The sequence below is a fragment of the Hyperoodon ampullatus genome (assembly GCF_949752795.1).
Source record: "Hyperoodon ampullatus genome assembly, chromosome: 3".
Classification (NCBI taxonomy): Eukaryota; Metazoa; Chordata; class Mammalia; order Artiodactyla; family Ziphiidae; genus Hyperoodon; species Hyperoodon ampullatus.
In genome coordinates, this window is record NC_136916.1 from 31,420,920 (window position 1) to 31,443,102 (window position 22,183).

Sequence of the window (22,183 nt, forward strand, 5' to 3'; positions counted from 1 at the left end):
ACAGGTCTCAAAGGCCTCATCTGTAAAATGGGAGTAACGCTAGTCCCTACCTCTTCCAGTTGCTCTAAGATTCACTGAGATCATACACATAAAGCCCTAGCACGGTGCTGGCAGCCATTACCCACACCAGCATCACCTCCACCGTCACCCAGGGATTTTCCACAAATGGCAAAACAAGACACATTAAATCCTCAGAAGCCACGGGTCCCACAGGTGACAGAGGTGACAGCTTTCCCACCACTGTGGGTTGATGGTGACCATCCTGGGACTGAGCCATACGGGGACAGGTCTTGGGATGTCACATGGTCTGGCCCTCTGCCCCGAGGATGTGCATCTTCGGTTGGTGTATTCCTGCAGGGAGAGAAAAGGGCTTGAGGCTCCGGAGTGCTCGGGAGAAGCGGGCAGAGCAGGGCTGGGGTGTCCTCATCGCTGGGAGTCTGGAATGCAGGCGGCACCCATGCGAGCACGGAGGGGATCTCTAGGAAGGGGAAGCCTTTGCAGCAGTTTCTCAAAGTCATCTGCCAACCCGATACAGTCAGCTCTCCTTGTTTGTGACTGTTATGTTCGATAAAGTTGCTGTGAACCCTGAATGAAGGGACCCTGGACCACCGTTCCCAGGGGAAATACAGGGTGAGGTTCCCCTGAGCCTCTGGTCCCCACATTTCATCAACCGATCCATACATGACCTTGTTCTATGTAAGTTTCTATTTAAAGACACCTTATTTACCATGTATTACTCACAAATAATTAATATATCCAGTATATATAATAAAACACTAGCTGAGAAGAGTTTCACATTTTCCTGACCCGGGATAACAAGACTGTCAATTTCATTGGCTAAGGTCAGGGTTAGGGTTTTCAGCCTTATAACAAGATGTTTTTTAATGGGTGGTCATCTCACAAATCCACAGAGTTAGCCACTTTTCCATCACTCCCTCACACACTGTAGATGTTACTCCAGCACTCCGTGGAGCAGCCCCAGGTACAGATCGGCAAATGCTTCTTCCTTTTTCTGAATGTACCATGTTGTTATTTGTTAACACTGAACTCATGGCCAACAGCTCTGTCATTCACACCTGAATGAAACACCCAACGCACGTGTTTTTCTCCAAAAGGCATGTCTCAGCTTTCTTGCATTTAGGAACACTAGACAACACTTCAGCACTGCACTTGGGGGTCATTCTATCACCAGCAACAGGCACACAAATGCAAAAGACACGGCACTAAAAGGACCACAAAAAGGACACTTTTTTATAGTACGAGCTGAAAGAAGGCAGGGTGTCTCCTAGTTCAAACTTAGCTGGGAACAGGAGTGTTGAATGAATGACTCAATATTTTTGCCTGTCTGTGCATGTCTGAAAAGGACTGCATAAGTGCCATGGGTATAGATTTTTAAGGTTACAGATAAACTCTAGTGAGTAGGCAAATTCACAAATATGGAATCCATGAATAATAAGGATCAGGCACACCTTGTTTACAGAACACCTCTAAGTGGATGCTTCGGGGAAATCCTGAGAGGCAATTTGTCTCTTTGATTTGAAAACTTTTTTTTTTTTTTGTGGTATGCGGGCCTCTCACTCTTGTGGCCTCTCCCGTTGCGGAGCACAGGCTCCTGACGCGCAGGTTCAGCGGCCATGGCTCACGGGCCCAGCCGCTCCGCGGCACGTGGGATCTTCCCAGACTGGGGCATGAACCCGTGTCCCCTGAATCGGCAGGCGGACTCTCAACCACTGCGCCACCAGGGGAGCCCTGTTTTGTTTTTTAATTCATTTATTTTTTTATTGAAGTATAGTTGATTTACCATGTTGTTATTTCAGGTGTACAGCAAAGTCACTTGAGCTATAGATATATTCCTTTTCAGATTCTTTCCCCATGTAGGTTACTACAAAATGAAAACTCAATGCTGGAATTCTACAATGTCACAGGGCAAAATATTTTTTGCCTCTATTTTCCAAAATGTCCTCAATAAACTTTCATTGATTTGAAAAAACTTTTTCCTGTAAAAACACTCACACGCAGGTCTCCTCTGTTCCCCACGATCACACCCTAGCTTCCCGCAACGCCAAGTCCACCTCCTTCAGGTTCTCCAGACCTGCATGGCCCTGTGCAGACCTCTCAGTCTCCTCAGAGCTGCATGGGGGCAGCTCTAACTGCAAACTGGGGCCTTTTCAAAAGAAAAGAGGCTAAAGAAAAACATCTGCAGCAAAAAATAACATCTGTGGTGCACGCATAAAGTGCTGCTAGGAAATGGAAAAGCATCGAGACCCCAAAAGATAAAAGGCACCAACCATTCACAGAAGAAAAATAAAGTATCAGACAAGAGGATCATGGGGTCAGCATTCATACATAGCCTGGGAATTTATCCTCAAGTAATAAATCCAAAGGAGAAAAACCTGCCTCCCTCATACAAAGAGGTCTGTATAGTCTCATATATAAAAGAAAATGCCATCCGCAACCTGCACACTCCATGGCAGGGTATGTACAGACAAATCAATTAGATGGCACATTGCCTGAACTTCAAAGGTTGGCAAAAAGGATCATGAAAATGATATGACAACACGGAGCGACATTTACAACATGTCACATTTTAAAAGCGGGATGGCAGAATCACACGTGGGACCACGATGGCAGCTACAGACATTGTTTATGCTCAGTGCCAGAGTCTGAGAAGGTGGGAACCACAGTCCCATTTCTAATTCTATTGTAATATTGTTGTCCATACAGCGACTGAGTGAAGTGCTATTCAGCACTCTTAGAAGCACCCACGACATAACTTTTCAAGATTTGAAATGAGGGGAAGAAAGGAGGGATGCTATCTATGTACTTCTCCTCCAACAGGAGTCCTCCAAGAATTGCTTCTCAAACTGCATGTGGCATCTTGCTAAAATGCAGCCTTAACTAATAAGGACCTACTGTATAGCACAGGGAACTCTACTCAATAGTCTGTAATGACCTATATGGGAAAATAGTCTAAAAAAGAGTGGATATATGTATATGTATAACTGATTCACTTTGCTGTACATCAGAAACTAACACAGCATTGTAAATCAATTATACTCCAATAAAAACTAATTAAAAAAACAAAACAAAAGGCAGGCTTGGCACTGGCAGTCCTGGGCCGCCGGTGCTGCTGGGCCGCTGACTGTTACAAACCAACAGTCTAAGCACCAAGGTGGCTGATGCTGCCCATTTCTCCCTCAGGTGATTTCCACCACAGCCTTCACTGTGTGCACAGTACTGGGGGGGCTGGTATGGGACTCAGGAGCACCCTGTGCACCTGTTGGGGGACAGGGCTTTGCTGGCCACATGGCCTGGATATTCCCAGGGTAGAAGGGGGTTCCTTTTAGAAAGGCAGGCTGTGGTCTGAAGCAAGGAATTTCCAAACTTCCCAGGGAACTTCCTTCTTTACACAAAGACACACAAAGACACACACACACACACACACACACACACACACATCTTGCCTTCAAGAGGGTTCCTATCACCAGCGGGTCTACTTGATCAAATTTCAAAGTGTTCTTCATCTGGATGGGCCATTCGGGTCTACAAGACGTGATGACCCAGCCAGGGCAGAGCCCTCAAGAGGAGGCCAGTTTCTTCGGGGGCCCTTGTCTGCCCTGAGCTGGGAATTGCCAGCCTCTCCCCTTGATGGAATTAACTTGTGAGTGAATGAGTGAATAAAGCCAGAAAAGCTAGGCAATAATAAACCAGCATAAATGAGCCTTTCCGGGGTCTTGGAAGAGAGCTCTTGTTTCAAGGAAACACTCTATTTGGGGAGAAAAGGTACCTGCCTTTCCACCCAATGCCACGTCTGAAGAACAGACCTCCTCTGGGCCCCCACCTCCACCCTCATCCACCCCCAGCCCTCCAACCCAAAGGGCTGCATTTTCACTCAAACTGGCATGTGGTTTAAGTAAAGCCCAACATCAAGTCTCGTCCACTCCCCACCATATGCCCTAGAGATCATTTCTCTTGACTAGAACTCTGTCCGGGCATCACTTGTCCTGGCGAGGCTCAGCACGTCATCTGCCTTGCGTAGTCCACATCGACCTGCGGCACCATCACCGCTGCTGGGTGGTGAGTCCAGTCCGGCCAGGACTGCAGAAGGACAGCAGTACTATTCCCTAACGCCCAGACCTTGACCCCAGAGCCGCCGCTATTGTTGGGGGACTCCCTCCACATCCGCTAGCGCACAGCAGTTTCTTTACACCCCAAAGCCCCCTAGCACAGACAGAACGGCCTCAAATGACAGGAACACCCTGAAAGTGAAGTCAATTTATGCTTAACGATCTTTAAAAAAAAAAAAAAAGGCATCAGAGGGAAGTTCCAGAAACCTACAGTGAGTCAAGAGGACTTGTTGCCCAAACACGAGCTCTCACTATCTATACTTTTCAAATGCATGAACTCTTCTGGGAAAAAAATAATATTAATGAAGCCTTTAAAAAATATGAAAGCAGTTCATTCTCATTTGTCCACAGATTTAGCTAAATAGAAGTTCCTTTACATGCGTCTAATAGTCACATCTTCTTTTTATATACACGTAAGTTTTTTTTGAAAGGCAGCTTGTCAAGAGTGTTCATTAGAATACACTCTCACTTTGCTATAATTAAAAGAAAATAGTTACCCTTAAACCCACTGGCCTAATTAGCATACATCTCTTCTCCAAGACTTTGTCAAACCTTCAAATAATCATTTGCAAAATGGTTATTTACAGCTAATCGCCCATCATGCCAAGGCCCCCAGGCTTTCAGAGAAGTGTCACCCGATACAACCATCCCCAGTGAAACGCACTCAGGTCGCTGCCCCTCGACACTAGGCTGCCCCCAACCACCCGCCGCAGCTGCCTGCACTCGCCAGTAGCCCCGCATCCTTGCCGATATCCGGCCAGCTTGAAGAAACCCCCTGGTGAGGGGCAACCGTCACAGGGACCACCCCCACGTGAGCAGATCCAGGGCAAGCAGACTAAGACCCACCCTCTTCTGGGCGGGCTGGGGTGTCTCCTGGGAGCTCTGGTTGCCAATCAGCCTTCCACCAGATTTTCTTGACATTTACTAAGGCACCTGATGGGTGAACAGGAGAGGCTGGGCCATCCACACATAACTGAGGGAATGGAGAGCTAGGCATGCATTCTGATCTACAGGTTACAGCAGCACCTTTGCTCTCCGGGCCCCTCCATCCCCTTCCCTGGGGACAGCCAGAGTCCTACCTGCTCTTGGGGCCACTTTGGCCTCTCCTCGGGAGTCCTGGTCTTGGTCTTGAAGCTTCTCTGGGGGTCTGCGGGGTGCTTGGCCTCGGGAGGGAGGTTCAGGGACTTGGGCCTGCCCTCGTGTCTGCTGGGAACGCGGCTGGCCTCGGCAGGCGGGCAGGCCTCCGAGGAGTCCCCGGGCCCCGGCTCGGGCGCCCGCAGTGGTGCGTGCTCGGGGCTGGCCTCGCCAGCACTGGTGATGCTGCTCATGCTCAAGCTCATCTTGATCTCGGCCACGATCTGGTCGATGTCCTCCTCCTGGTCCTCCAGGTCCCCGTCCCCGCGCCTCGGGCGGTACGGGGACGTGCTGCCCTCGTTCCCGTTGGCCTCAGCGGGGTAGTAGTCCTGGTAGGCCTCTTCTCCGGGACAGTAGTGGACGCCCTCTTCCTGGTCCTGGGCCTCCAGCATAGAGGCCTCAACCTCTGGGGTGGGGAGGTGGCCGTCCCGGTAGCCGGGGCTGCCCTGGTCCCCGTGGCCGTGCGGTTGTGGGCCTGCTGGGTCCGTCCACTCCTCCACTGCCTCCTGGCACTCGTCTGTCTCCAGGTGGCGCCCGTCGTGGGCCAGGTAGCTGTCCCCGTTGCAGTCCATGCCCTGCAGGTAGCTGTCGTCCTCGGGGCAGTAGCGGATGTAGTAGGTGATGCCCTCCTCTTCCTCGGGGAGGCCCTCGTCATAGTCCTCCTCCTCGGAGGTGTTGTTCACATAGTCGGAGCTGGAGTCCCCGTCGGGGCTGTGGTCGTGGCCGCCCTGCTCGGTGGGTGCAGGGCTCTCGGGCCGCAGGGCCGCCAGCTCCAGGCCCTTGGGCACGCACTCCTCCAGGGGCAGCTCCGCATCCTCGCTCTCGGGCTCCAGGCCCGGCCTCGCCCTGTGGTCCAGCATGCTGCTCGCCGTGTTCTGACGCTTCCGGTGGGCCATGGCGGGCAGTCACGCGGCCATTGTCACCAGGGGGCAGCCACTGTGGGGAGGAAGGGGGGACAGGACAGTCAGAGCCCGAGAAGCACACCCCGCTAGAGCGATGTAACGAGAGTCTGTTCAAACGACGTGATGCCCCCACCCCAGCAGACTGGTGTGTCAGGACCGGCGCACGCACCTGCCAAAGAGAGAGGAGGACACCGGGGCTGGAGGAGGAGGCCCCGACGACCCCCAGGATGCCTGCTGCTTTCCCCCAAACTCCCCGCTCATTCGTGATTTCCCTCTCTTTCTTTTTCTTTTTATTTGAAGTATAGTGGATTTACAACATTGTGTTACTTTTAGGTGTACAGCACAGTGATTCAGTTATATATATAGTTTTTCAGAGTCTTTTCCACAAGAGGTTATTACAAGATATTGAATACAGTCTCCTGAACTATAGAGTAGATCCTTGTTGTTTATCTATTTTATATAAAGTAGGGCTTCCCTGGTGGCGCAGTGGTTGAAAGTCTGCCTGCCAATGCGGGGGACACGGGTTCAAGCCCTGGTCTGGGAGTATCCCACATGCCGCGGAGCGACTGGGCCCGTGAGCCACAACTACTGGGCCTGCGCATCTGGAGCCTGTGCTCCGCAATGGGAGAGGCCGCGACAGTGAGAGACCCGCGCACCGCGATGAAGAGTGGCCCCCACTTGCCGCAACTAGAGAAAGCCCTCACACAGAAACGAAGACCCAACGCAGCCAAAAATAAATAAATAAATTTAAAAATATATATATTTCAAGATAATAAAGGGTTCCAGATAGTGGCCAGATTTGCCTGCTTCAAGGCGAGATGTTTGGCCCTCCTCATGGGAAATCTGCACTCCTTGCAGCTGGGGATGGGGTGCAGCTCACAGGCCCAGGCAATGTAAGAGAGAACACATTTCCTCTGGCTCCAGGTGACATGCACGTTGTCCCTTGAAGCAAGCAGATTTGGTCAAGGACAACCCACCTCTGTCCACTCTTAAAAAATAGAGGATCCTTCCTTTTCTCACCTCAACAAAAAAATCCAGGCGGCCAAGCCACTGCTGCCAGCAAAATCATCTCCCACTCTATTTTCTACTGCCCAACAATGATGAAATTTTATACACACAACATTGGGTCTTTTCACTCAAGAAATATCTCCCCATTTATTCAAGTCTTAAATGTCAACAGCACTGTGGGTTTCTTCATAGCTGTAGACATGTCAGAGGAAGCTGGTTCTAAGACATTAGTTTTTGTAGCCGTGGGGAATGGATATTCTCTCCTATCGTATATATCTGACTATTGTTGGTACATAGCAAAAAAATCCCTACTGCTTTTGTATTATAAGCCCATTTTTAAATTCCAATAGTTTTAGTTGATAATTTTATTCTCTTTTCCAGCATTTTGTCTGGCTGCACTGCCCTTCCACAGTTACATGACAGTGGTGCTGAGGCACCCCTGACTTATTCCCAATTGTAATGAAAATGCCTCTACTTTTTAACCAGGGCTAGTCGAGGGTAAGGCAGGCATGGCACTCGCCTCGGGTGCAAAATTTAACAGGGCGCCAAAAAAACTCAGGAATCAAAACAGATATGACTTTAATGGAATACTTTAAAAAAAATCAAAATTTAATGGAAAAAAATCCACAATGAACAAAATATCAAAATTTTAAATAAAGAGCGGTATGACTGATATTTTTCTTTTTGCCTCAGGCTCCAACAGGGCTTAGCAGGCCCCTGTGAATGATCTAGTTTTTTAAAAGTTTTCCCCATTAAATACAATGCTGTGGTTGGCTTTTCCAGAGTTTGATGGTGCAAACAGTTCTGTCTAACGTGGATACAAATGGAAGGACCCGCAGTGGCCTCCCAGGAGGGCAGCCGCGTCTTTGAAGGGTCTGCAGAATTACATCAAACCTACAGGGGCACTTTTGGTGTAAGAGAAAGAGCCTCCTATTAAAGACGAAGACAGAAAGTCCTTGTTTAAATTCAGACCTCCACTCACTGGCAGGCCTTTGGCAAGATATTTAATGGATGAGTGGCCTTCCCCTCCTGGGAAACTGGAAATGATGGCCCTGCCTGCAGGGCTTGAAGTGGGTTAAATAAGAGAGTAACCCACACTGGCCTCACTTCCATGAACACTTTTTTTTTCCTACTACATACAGGGAGTTGAGGAACATTTTAAATGACATTTGAAGGGAGAGAATGCAGTAGAAACTCTCTATTAAGTATTATTTAATGGCTACATGATATTTCCTGGCCCAATGGACATTATCTAACTCTTCCCCTATTGAACACACAAACTGTTTTTTATTTCTGTATAATAAATAATGGCTTGATGTTTCCCTAAAGATATGCTCTACACCATTTTCCTCGCTCCAGGGCTTTTACCCAGGACCCTTTAAAATTTTTTTTTCAATCCAAGGTCCAGGTCCTCAGAAAAGGCCCAGGAGGGGTGTGGCCAGAAGAGCATTCACCACCCCGACAGTGGGGGGGGGTGTAGGCAAACATACTGAGGAACTCTGCTTCTTTATATATACTTCTTTTTTAATTTTATTGAAGTATAGTTGATGTACAATGTGTTAATTTCTGGTGTACAGCAAAGTGACTCATTATACACATATATACATTCTTTTTCATATTCTTTTCCATTATGGTTTATCACAGGATATTGAATATAGTTCCCCGTGCTATACAGTAGGACCTTGTTGTTTATCCATCCTATATATAATGGTTTCCCTCTGTTAATCCCAAACTCCCAATCCATCTCTCCCCCACGCCCCCTCTCTCTTGGCAACCACAAGTCTGTTCTCTATATCTGTGAGTCTGTTTCTGTTTCGTGGATAAGTTCATTTGTGTCATATTTTAGATTCCACATATAAGTGATGTCATATATTTGCCTTTCTCTGTCTGATTTATTTACTTCACTTATTATGATAATCTCTAGGTCCAACCATGTTGCTGCAAATGGCACTATTTCATTCCCTTTTATGGCTGAGTAATACTCCATTGTATATATCTACCACATCTTCTTTATCCATTCCTCTGTTGATGGACACTTAGGTTGCTTCCATGTCTTGGCTGTTGTAAACAGTGCTGCTATGAACATTGGGGTGCATGTATCTTTTCGAATTAGAGTTTTCTCTGGATATATATGCCGTATTGGGATTGTAGGATCATATGGCAACTCTATTTTTAATTTTTTGAGGACTCTCCATACTGTTTTCGATGGTGGCTGCACCAATTTACATTCCCAGGAGGTCCTCTGCTTCTGATTAATCATATTAAAGATAAATCCTTCAGAAAAGACCACCTGGAAAGCAATTCAAATGTTCAGGAGAAGCACGATTATCTGCTATGCATCCAAGGAAATGAGGCCCTGTGTCCATACTCAATTAATTCTAGAACGGCTCATGAATCAACAAAAATGCAGCCCCTGCCTCGGTGCTCACCACTCTCCTCCTGGAACATCCTCATGAGATGTGGGAAATAAAGGCTCATTGTCAAAAATAAAGGGTTCCACTGTCCTTATTCTAAGCCACATTTTTCTTCTGTAAGAGGAAACAGCATTAGCCAGCTCTTAGAAGAGCTGAAAGACAGCAGACCAAGATGAAACATAGTGATGAAGGGGCCACAACACAGGTTGGGTTAAAACGCTATCTTACAAATGAGCTATGGGCTCAGCCAAACTGTCGCTGCCCCCAATCTTGTTCCCAGTTGGGTCTCCCATGTTGTAAAGATGATATTCTTTTTTTCCTTCCAAATATAACACAGTTGCTTTGACTACACACAATATGGGTTTAAACAGTCCTGGAGTACACCTGTACAATCAGCTCAAACATCCCGGACAAGAGTCCTTGAATAAGGATCTTGCTGCAAGGTCACAGACAACCACGAGCTCTGAAATTAATTAATCTTCAGAACTCTACAAGAGTTAATAAATTAACCTTCAGAAACCAGGCTGACATCCAACACTGTCACACAAGACCATACCACCTAGCTTGGGGTCACAGAGGGGTGTGCTTCTTTTTTGAAAAATGTCAGTAAGAACGGCAAAAATGTTGAGCACACACCAAATCTCCAGGAGCCGGATCCCAGTTAAGCCAATGTTATTAGCACATCCGTAAGACAATTATGCAGTGATTAAAATATTTACAAAGAGTGTATTGTATAAAATGTGCTGTTATAATTTATTCACAACCAAATAAACACAGAACAAACTGTGAAGAAATGCATTAAAATCCCAGCAAAGGGGCTTCCCTGGTGGCGCAGTGGTTGGGAGTCCGCCTGCCGATGCAGGGGACACAGGTTCGTGCCCCGGTCCGGGAAGATCCCACATGCCGCGGAGCGGCTGGGCCCGTGAGCCATGGCCACTGAGCCTGCGCATCCGGAGCCTGTGCTCCGCAACAGGAGAGGCCACAACAGTGAGAGGCCCGCGTACCGCAAAAAAAAAAAAAATAAATAAAATAAAATCCCAGCAAAGGGTTGCCTTTGAGTGATGGGACACTGTTATTCACTTCCCTCCTTTCTTCATTTCTGAGTGTGGTATTTCTATAGACAAATAATAAATAAAAAGACAAGTGCCGTGGAGGGTGAGCCCTCTGCAGCCACACCTGTCAGCGGGGTTTTCTTCAGAAGAAGGATGGGGGTCTTAGCAACCCTTGAAAGAGTCCCAGGGCATGGGTGGGCATGATTTGTTCCATCTGGGCTTTCGATATGCCAGGATATCTGTCCTACCACGTCCTACTCTCAGAATGAGCAAAATGGAATGATCCGTCCCTTAAATACAATTTTATTTATTTATTTTTTTTTGCGGTACGCGGGCCTCTCACTGTTGTGGCCTCTCCCACTGCGGAGCACAGGCTCCGGATGCACAGGCCCAGCAGCCATGGCTCACGGGCCCAGCCGCTCCGCGGCATGTGGGATCCTCCCGGACCGGGGCACGAACCCGCGTGCCCTGCATCGGCAGGCGGACTCTCAACCACTGCGCCACCAGGGAAGCCCCTTAAATACAATTTTTAAATGCTGTCAGCCCTTTACCAATAGAAAGTCTCCAGGAGCTGGTATTTTCAACATTCCACAATGTAATCTACACCTGTCACCCATGTTCATGCTGTAACGTATAGCAACTTGGCACCCAAGGAACTTCTGGGATGGGAGATATTTGCTGTTCTTATTAGTTACTCCTAATACTAATAAGTTAATTCTCTCCCATGAGAACAGCTGGAGATAGTGGTGACTTACCAAAGTCAGCCCCTGTTCCCAGTCGCCTTTAGGAAAAAAGCAAGGGTCCAGACAAGAAGGCAATTAAACAAAACAAAACAAAACATTACCATCACTGACCTTTTTCTCAACATGCTTGAGAAGGGGCCCAACTTTTGCACATGCCAAGGCCCTGTGCTAAGAGGGACATTGCCAAGTGCCCTTTACCAGCTCCATCCTGGTACAAGGAAATAGATAGCCTCCAGGGAAGGCAGACAAGACCCCAGGGAAAAGTGGATTTATTTCTGCTGGCTGTCCTGCTATTTTCATATTTTTCTAGTCACTTCCAAGTGCATACATCACTGTGAAGATTTCAAATAAATCTCATTTTATTTATGGGCTGATTTGTGTCTCCCACAAATTCATATGTTGAATCCCTTAACCCCCAGGACCTCAGAATGTGATCTTGTGAGGAAACAGGGTCATTGAAGACCTAGTAAAGATAAGATCATTAGGGTGGGCTCTAATCCAATATGACTGATGTTCTTATAAAAAGGGGAAATTTGAAGACAGACACACAGGGAGAAAGAACACATGTGACGAGGAAGGCAGAAATCTACAGGGTAGGGAAAGATGGGCAATGCCAGAAGCTGGGGAAGAGACACAGGACAGACCCTCCCTCACAACCCCCAGAAGGAACCAACCCTGCTGACACCTTATCTCAGACTTCTGGTCTCCAGAGCTGTGAAACGATGCATTCCTGTACTTTATGGCACCCAGTTTGTGGTACTTTGTTACAGCAGCCCTAGCAAACTGATACAATCCTTAAGGATTCAAAGTACACCACTCAAAAGAGTTCCCTTGTTTTTCATCTTCTGGAGAATTCTCCAGCATGTAATCAGGGTGTGTTTGCACCCTGGCTCTAACCATTGTTTAAGCTATTCAAGTTTCCTTGGCTTTCCATATAAATTCTAGAATCATCTGGTTGATATCTTTTTTCTTTTTCTTTTTTTAATCCTGCTGGGAATTTGATTGGGAGTGCATTGAATCTATACATCAATTTGGGGAGAATTAACATCTTAACTATACTGAACCTTCCAAAGCAGAAACATGATCTATCTTTCCATTTCCTTAGGTGTTCTTTGATTTCTCTCATCAGTATTTGTAGTTTTCAGCATACAAATCTTACACGTTTTGTTAAATATAAACATATTCCTTTTCTTTTTGGTGTATTGTAAATGTTCATATTTTCTTACAATTGCTTTATTGATATAATACAGAAATATAACTGATTGTTGTATAGTGACCTTGCTAAATTCATTTATTAATTCTAGGAGCTTTTTGTAGATGCCAAGGGATTTTGCAGACGATGATGTAGTCTGCAAATAAGAGTTGGTTTTATATATTTCTTTGCAATCTACACGCCATTTATTTCTTTTCATTGCCTTAGCACACTGGCTAGGATGTCCTGGATGGTGTTGAACAGGAGTGATAAGAGCCACAAGACCTTACCTTGTCCTTGATCTTGGGTGGAAAACAATCTTTTACCACTACTATGATCTTAGCTGTAAATTTTTTGTAGACGCCCTCTTTCAGGTTGAAGATGTTTCCATTCCTGTGTGCTAAGAGGTTTTTTTTTTTTTTAAATCATGAATGGATTGCATTTTGTCAAATGCTTCTTCCACCCGTGTTAAGATGCTTGCATGGTTTTCCTTCTTTACCCTGTTAACATGGTGGAACATGTTGACTGAAGCTTGAATTTTGAAGCATCCTTGCATTCCTGGGAAATCCTCACTTGGCCATAATGTACTGTCCTTAGGCATTGCTGGATTAACTTTGCTAATACATTGTTAAGAATTTTTTTACATCTATGTTCATAAGGGATATGGTCTGTAATTAACTTGCAATATCTTTATCTCCTCATATGAGAGCAATGCTGGCCTCATTAAGTGAATATGGAAGTATTCTTGCCTCTTCTATTTTGTGAAAAAGACTGTGCAGAATTGGTATTATTTTTCTCTTAAATGTTTCAGAGAATTCAGCAGTGAAACCATCTGGGCCTGTGATTTTCTTTTTTGGAAGTTTTTTTAACCACAAATTTCACATCTGTAATAGAAATAGAAAAATTCAAGTTCTCTAATTCTTCTTGAATGAGTTTTGGGAATTATTTCAAGAAATTAGTCCATTTCTTAAGATGGAAGCCCAGATTGATGAGACCTTTCTTCTTTCCTAATATGAGCATTTAATGCTATATACTTCTCTGTAAGCACTGTTTTGGCTGCATCCCACAAATTTTAATATATTTTCATTTTCATTCAGTTAAAAATATTTAATTTCCCTTGCAACTTCTTCTTTGACCCATGGATTGTTCAGAAATACGTTGTTTAATTTCTCCATAGTTGGGGATTTTCCCCAATATCTTCCTATCAGCAATTTCTAGTTTAATTACATTATGGTCAAATAACATACTTTGCAGGATTTTGATTATTTTAAATTTGTTAAGGTTTGGTTTTTGGCCTAGAATATGGTCTATCTTGGTGAAGGCTCCATGTGCACTTGAAAAAGAATGTGTATTTTGCTGTTGTGAGGTAGAGTGTTCCATAACTGCCCACTAGGACATATTCATTGATAGTGTTACTCAGATTTTCTGTATCTTTGTTGCTTTTTTATCTACTTGTTCTATCAGCTATAGAGATGGTAATGTTGAAGTCTCTAATTATGGATTTATCCATTTTTCTCCATTTAGTTCTGTCAGTTTTTGCTTTATGTACTGAGGAGTTCTATTGCTAGCAGCATATAGGTTTAGGGTTTCTATGTCTTCTTGATGAACTAAACCTTTTACCATGTGTAGGGGTCCTCTTTATCCCTGGTAAATTCCCTTGTTCTAAGGTAGAATTTCTCCAGTGTTAAAATAACCACTCCAGCTTTCTTTAGTGTTTGAATGGTATATCTTTTTTCCATCCTTTTATTTGTAATATCTCTGTGTCATCATACTTAAAGTGGATTCCTTGTAGAAAGCATACACTGATAGGTCTTGTTTCTTAACCTAATCTATTAATGTGTATTTTTTAATGGTATGTTTAGGCCATTTATATTTAATGTATTTATTGATATGGTTGGATTTGGTCCTCTTTTATTATTTTTCTGTTTGTTTCCTTTGTTTCTTGTTCTTCTGTTTCCCACTTCCTGCCTACTTTTGGATTGTTTAATTTTTTTTTTAGTATTTCATTTATCTATTATCTTTTTGGCTATAATTCTTTGTACCTTTTTAAATCCTTGCTCTATGGATTAATATATATATTATATATTGTGTATATGTATAGATATGCATATATATATAATACGTATATATCTTTTCATGTTCTACTTTGAGTTAACATTTTGCCACTTCAAGTAAAATGGAGGAGTCTTACAACCATATAGGTCCCTTTATCCACAGCATTTATGATATAGTTGTCATATGTATTATATCTATATACATTAACACACACATACCCCCAGTCAGTGTCATAATGTTTGCTTAAAACCCTCATAAGTATTTTAAAGAACTTTAGAGGTGAAAAATAGTCTATTATAATTACTCAGATACTTTTTCATTTCTGTTGCTCTTCCTCCATTCCTGAAGTCCCCAGTCCCTTTGGTATCATTTCCCTTCATCCTAAAGAACTTTCTTTAGCAACTCATGTAAACAGGTTTGCTGACGACAAATCCTTTTAGTTTTCCTTCATCTGAGAATGTCTTTATTTCACCTTCATTCCTGAAGGATTTATTCACTGAATTCAGAATTTGGGGTTGATAGTTTTGTTTTGTTTTTAGAATGTTAAAGATGTTCCATTGTCTCTGGCCTCCATGGTTTCAAATGAGAAATCCACAGCCACTCAAATCATTGTTCTCCTATATTCAATGTGTCATTTTTAATTTAGCTGCTTTCAAGACTCTTCCTTTATCCTTGTTTTTTAGCAGTTTGATTATGATATATCTAGGTGTGATTTTCTTTTGGTCTATCCTGTTGGCAGTTTTGAGGTTCCTAAATCTGTAAATTTATGTCTTTCACCAAAATGGGATGTTTTCAGGCATGATACTGTCAAATATTTTTGTGTAACAAGCTCTCTCTTCTTTCATTAAAGAATTCTAATGGTATAAATGTTGGAGCATTTTATAATGTTCTAAAAGTCCCCAAAGCTTTGCTCATTTCTTAGAGTCATTATTTCTCTTTGTTATTCAGGATAATTTCTATTGATCTGCTTAAATTTCACTGATTCTCTCCTGTGTCATAGTCATTTTGCTTTTGACCCCATCTAGGGAAATTTTTATTTCAGATATTATATTTTCAGGTCTAAATTTTCTATAGTATTCTTTTTTAAGTTTATGTTTCTCTTCTGAGAATTTCCGTCTCTCAACTCATTTCAGAAGTGTCCATTCAGCATGAGGGCTGGAACCAGTTCTCCTGCTTCCCTACCAGGCTCTCTCTGTCATCTTACATCCTCATGGAGGGGCCACTTGGTGTCACCACATGCTTTGCTGTAGGAACAAATGTGTCAGGCCTCGGCCCCTCCACAGCCAGGATCCCATTAGTTCTCAAGTATCCCTCTGAGGCTGAGGCCACTTGGGGCCAGAAAAGGGAGTTTCCCAGGAGGGCTGGGGACGGACGTGCCCAGGGAACAGCTCTCTGAGAAGCCACGGTTCACCAACTCCAGAACAGAGAGTGGGTGCTTCATGCAGACAGTGGAGGGCGAGGGTTGGGGGGCAGAGGCTGTCGCCAAAGCAAGAGCCAGCTGTCACCACACCAGCAGCACCACCAGAGTGCAGAGCCCCAGCAGCTCACCTAGAGGTGGCAGCTGGAGTGCGGACCTGGCTCAGGATGCAGGAGGCAGGGTCCATGGGGATGGGGAGGGGAATGGCCCCTCTAACAAGGACAGTCAAGTGTCTGCCTCGCTCTGGCACTGATTTGTTCCCAGTTCCAGCAAGCTCTGGCCGGAAACAGCCAGGCCGGAGAGCTGTCTCTCCCTGCCCGTCTCGTGGAACACAGGGACACCTGTAGACCCTCCTCTCCCGCGAGCCCCACCCCGTCCCAACAAACCCCCTGGAGGCACCACCCAGGCGATGGCCAACCTGAATGTCACACAATCATTCATTCGCGCCATCCTTCCCGCAATTCTCCCAGGCTGTCTGCCGGCCCCCCGGCACATTCTGTAACTTTCTGCAGAGGTGGGGGCCAGCACATCCACCAGCAATGGCTGCTGGTAGGGTGTAAAGGAAACGCAAAACGCTGAAACAAAACTCCCGAGGTGGAGAAAAACGGCAGGATACTCCATCACATGATGATCTTCTGAATAAAAGATCTCCCTCAGGATTTCTTTAAATAGCCAGCTTCTCCTGGCTTATTTTAAATAATTTAACTCTACTTATGTGTAACTTTCTTACACGTTTCCTCTGTGGGAAGCAGGGAACTCCGGGGTACTGAGGGGGGTGGGCAGTGGGGGGAGTTTGCAAAAGAGAAGATGCAGGAGTCACCTGCCGGGCCGCCTCCCCTCTGGAGGGCACCTGGGGTATCTGCACCCCCAAACTCCCCCCACACAGGCTCCCTAGCCCTGAGTGGGGCGGGCCCTCATCCTTTGCTGGGGAAGAGCCAGCTCCACCCATACCCCAGTTTTGGGGGTCTACTGATGGGCAGCTCACCAGGCTTCTCCAGAGCTGCTCCCCACCACCTTTGGGCTCAGCTGTGTCATCCCCGCTCTTGGCTGATGTCTGCACAATGATTCTGATCCTCCCCACAGGAGACCTGGGCTGCCCTGTCTCCTAAGTAACACCTTGTGACCCTAGAAAGGTCTGGGGAGGGGAGAGGCTGTGGGTACTTACAAATTAGGTCCCTGCCTGTGGCTTTTCAAGATAAAAATTCAAAAAGATACCCAGGCTGTCTGCTGGCAGTTGCGAGGGGGAGGCAAAGCAGAACATGTGGCTGGCAGGTGACAGGGCTGCCAGGTGATGGAGAAGTCGGGGGGCGGGGCTCCCCCGTGCAGAGTGAGTCAGGGATGAGGGGCGGAGCAGGTTCTGGCGAGGACCCCGGGCACTTCTCCAGCCTCCTTGTCCATCATCTGCCGCAGAGGGTGCAGCCAGCGCCAGTTTTGGGGTTGGGTGAGGTGGGGGGAGGTGTTGTCACCAGCAGCGTCTGGGCTCAGCCTCCAACTGGGGACAAAGACCCCAGAGCTGTCCTGGGTCAGGGGGCTCTAGGGTCCCACTCAGGGCCCTGTCTGTCCGTGTTCAGTCCCAAGGTCCTGGCTCTTTTGCCCCCTCGTGCCATCTCTGGCCAGCTTTGCATCCGACAGCTCCTTCACCCAGTGGTCCCCACACTTTAGAGACTGGGAGTCACCCAAGGGCTTGTTAAAGCTCAGAACACTGGACCCCACCCTCGGAGCTTCTGAGTCAGGAGATGTGGGTGGAGCTGAGGGTGTGCTTTTCTAACAGGTACCCAGGTGGGGCTGATGCTACTCGTCTAATACCACATTGGATGGGATGCCAGGCCACCTGCCCATCCTCCAGTGGTCATATATTTGGAATCAAGGACAAAAATCCCAGGATTTCTCGGGAAAACAGATTCGCAGGTTTCAGATCTGAGAAACTAAATGCAGTCATCACAGCTGTGCCGAGGCCCCCCTGGTCCCTGCCCCCAGTCACATCTCCTTCCTGAACATGAAAGAGAACAGAGGATTTCAAGGCTATATCTGGGCAGGCCAGCTTGGATAAAGATGGAAATACTCCCCTCCCACTGTGATCAGGAAAGTCGGACCTCCTCACGGCCCCATCTCGTCCTGGCAGCTGCGGAGTTCCCGCTGCCCATGCTATGGCCAGGCATCTCTCTGTGGGTGTTGCCCATCCTCTCCGCGAGGCCCACCTCGGGGTGGAGCAGGCTGCCAACCCAGGGACCCTGACCTCAGGGCTCGGGATCTGAAGCCAGAGCGCGGAGGACAGAACAGGACCAGTCGGTGCCACTAACGCAAAGGCAGATTTAGCCTGGACAGTGAGGGCTGACTTTGGGGATGAAGAGGTTAAGAGACAGATGGCTCGTCCCTGAATCTGAGGTTGTCCCAAGTCAGAAGCCAGTGAGATAGCCAGATGGACGGTGACCAGATCAGATGAAGAAACTGCTGCCTTAGTCAGCGTTCTTCAGAAAATGAGAACCAATAGGATGTAGACGGAGAGATTTATCTCAAGGGATTGGTTCACAGGATCCTGGTAAGCCTGAAATTTGCAGGACAGCCTGGGACTTATGGCAGGAGCTGATGTGGCAGCCTTGGATCGGAAGGCAGTCTGAAGGCAGAATTGCTTCCTCTCTGGCGACTTCAGTCTTTTCTCGAAACACCTTCAAGCCATTGGATGAGGCCCACCCACGTCATGGAGGGTCATCTGCTTTACATGTGATTTAAATGTTAATCATGTGTAAAAAACACCTTCAGAGCAACATCTAGACAGGTGTTTGACCAAGCACGATAGCCTAGCCAAGTTGACACATAAATGTAACCATCACAACTGCACAGATGTTACTCTGGTCCTTCAACACACACCAACCACAGGTACTGGGGAGGCAGAGGCAAACAAGACAAAGTTCCTTCTCTCATGGAGGTGACACCTATTCCCCAGCTGCCAAGAATTGGGCATTCTTACTCTCAGTGGCCCTTCTCAAAGAAGTCCCCTTTACCACATACCTCTGGCCTCTACCCCTAGTCTCCTCCTGCTAACACCACTTCCTTTCCTCAGTATTAAGATAGCATTCTGGGGCTTCCCTGGTGGCGCAGTGGTTGAGAGTCTGCCTGCCGATGCAGGGGACACGGGTTCGTGCCCCGGTCCAGGAGAATCCCACATGCCGCGGAGCGGCTGGGCCCGTGGGCCACGGCCACTGAGCCTGCACGTCCGGAGCCTGTGCTCCACAACGGGAGGGGCCACAGCAATGAGAAGCCCGCGTACCGCAAAAAAAAAAAAAAAAAAAAAAAAAAGATAGCATTCTGTGTACAGCCTACAGCCTTCTCTGGTGATCCCCTGGCCATCCTGGGATTCAGAATTTAGGTATAATGTAGCCTGCATGGCAGAATTCTGTGCAGCTATGCTGTCCCAAGCTCAGCTGTCCTTCATACCTGCTAACTAAGGAGGAGGGTCCTCATTCAGATATTTCTTACAAGTGACAGACCTTCCTTACACCAACCTTGGGATCTTCCTCAGACATTCATTTACTCACCTTATCTTCTGTACTCGGAAATTCTTGCCACCCATATGCTAAGACTAATTCACCAGAGCATCTAAAGGGGCACATACTGTGTAATTTAGGGGATGGGTCTCACAATTATAAAAATAAAACCATTTATTGGCTTTTGGGTATAAACCTCAAGGCCTTTTCCATCTATCTCAAGCCCTCTGGAGTTCCCCACCTTCCCAGAGCAACTAAAGCCACTTTTTCTGAAAATGACTCAGAAACAGACAGAAACCCAAGGTAATGATGAAAACACTATTTCTCAAAATACGGTTCAAACAGATTCCTGGATCAGAACCTGCTGAGAGGTGGGCCTGGGATTCTATCTTTTTATGAGGCACCTCAGATCATTATGTGCCCAAGAGTTTAAAAATGACTTCCCTAAGGATCCCTTTTAGATATGGTGAGCCCACTTGATAGTAACCACAAAACTGTGCTGGATAAGAAAAGGAGGGTGACTCTGGTGGGTCAGAAACTTTACAAATCACTGAACAGGAAGGCAGATAGACTCAGACGGAAGAATGAAACCACAGCCCCAGGTGGGCACAGATGAGGAAGGACAGCTGGGGAAAGTGGGTGAGACTCCAAGGTTGTTCCAAAATGACAGATTCCAGGATGGAAGGGCCCCAAGCAAGCAAGGGTGATTGGAGGAGTCTGAGAGTAGGATTAGCTGGTAGGTGCGCACCACCCATCCTCCATCTCTAGGGCCAGGCAGCCACACAGCACTGGGGTCCTGTCAGCAAGCAAGAGAGAGGGTAGGGAGGATGCCTGTTAGAGACCAGCCAACAGTTCTGCTGCACGCATCACAGTGAACGTTCAGAACAAGGATAGATAAAATCCTCCATGCTTCAGAAGGCAGGGGTGGGGGTTACACACAAAGCGACAAGAACCAGATTATTGGATTGACGTCAGACTTCTCATCAGCAACACTGGACGCAGGAAGACAATGGGAGAGTATCTTGAAAGTTCCAAGGAAAAGACATTGGTCAGAATTTACACCCAGCCAAACTGTCCTTCACATGAGAGGTCACAATGTCAACACTTTCAGACATGCAAGTAGACTATAAGTAAATGATGAATGTACTGTTACAAGGAGGAAGCACAAATACAAAAGGAATGGTGATGAGGAGGAGGAAAAAAGAAAAATTTATTACTAATGACTGTAAAATATTTCAACAATCTGGAATTCTAGGACTAAAATTAGAAATCATACCATCAACATGGGAGGAGAGGTTGAGGCAGCAAGCAGAGGGAAGTCAGATCATGCCAATGTTTTTGTTTTGTAAGGAAGGAGGGCACATTCATCAACTCCAGATGGCAACAGAAAAATACAAGTTTATCTCTGAGTTATCTCTATAAAAGGAATAGGATGCGTAATTTCTAAATCACTAGAGGAAAACAAAAGGAACACAGAAAACGCAATCCACACAACAAACAGAAGCAATAAGAAAATATTAACCAACTAATATCTCAAAAATAGCCCAAACATATCAGCATCACTGGATTAAATACACCTAATCAAAGAGATTTTCAGATTAGACTACAAAAACAAAATTCAGTCCTGTGCTTGTTTTGGGTGAACTGTATCCCCCCAAAATTCATATCTTTAAGTCCTAACCTCCAGTTATCTCAGAATATGACTCTCTTTGGAGACAGGGCCTTTAAAGAGGTAATTCAATCAAAATGAGGCTGTTAAAGTGGGCCCTAATTCAATCTGCCAGCTGTACTCATAAGAAGATAAATCTGGACAGACAGAGGTGCAAATACACAGAGGGATGACCATGTAATGAGGCAGCGGGAGGGTGGGCGTCTGCAAGTCAAGAGAGACCTCAGAAGAAACCAACCCTGCTGACACTCTGATCTTGGATGTCCAGCCTCCAGACCTGTGCAGAATAAATTTCATTTGTCTAAGCCACGTAGGCTGTGGTATTTTGTATGGCAGCCTGAGCCTACTGATTTTCCATGCTCTTCATTCTCTTTTTAGTCCATCTGCTTGAAAAATATAGATTTTCAGATTCTTTTAGAAATTTCAACCATGATGTCTTAGTCTATTTGTGCTGATGTAACAAAAATACAACAGCCTGGGGACTTCCCTGGTGGCACAGTGGTTAAAAATTCACCTACCAATGCAGGAGACATGGGTTCGATCCCTAGTCTGGGAAGATCCCACATGCCACGGAGCAACTAAGCCTGTATGCCACAACTACTGAGCCTGCATTCTAGAGCCCGTGAGCCACAACTACTGAAGCCCGCACACCTATAACCCGTGCTCCACAACAAGAGAAGCCACCACAATGAGAAACCCACGCACCACAACAAAGAGTAGCCCCCCTTCGCAGCAACTAGAGAAAGCCCATGTGCAGCAACGAACATCCAACGCATCCATAAATTAATTAATTTTTTAAAATACAGGGGCTTCCCTGGTGGCGCAGTGGTTGAGAGTCTGCCTGCCGATGCAGGGGACACGGGTTCATGCCCTGGTCCGGGAAGATCCCCGTGCCGCGGAGCGGCTGGGCCTGTGAGCCATGGCTGCTGAGCCTGCACGTCCAGAGCCTGTGCTCCGCAACGGGAGAGGCCACAACAGTGAGAGG

At 46.3% G+C, this 22,183-nt stretch overlaps 1 protein-coding gene across 4 annotated transcripts in view; it reads right to left on the bottom strand.

The window, feature by feature from the left end:
- APBA2 (amyloid beta precursor protein binding family A member 2) overlaps positions 1-6,191 on the bottom strand; it is a gene marked incomplete at both ends in the record, with an annotated part of 66,516 nt that extends 60,325 nt beyond the window's left edge. For 3 of the 4 annotated variants that reach the window (XM_079700347.1, XM_079700345.1, XM_079700346.1), the window contains one exon: positions 5,207-6,157. In XM_079700347.1, coding sequence (XP_079556473.1) covers positions 5,207-6,157 — 951 coding nt within the window. Of the gene's footprint in view, positions 1-5,206 lie in introns of all 4 variants that reach the window. The other variant, XM_079700348.1, reaches the window with a different exon arrangement.
- Positions 6,192-22,183: the final 15,992 nt, after the last annotated feature.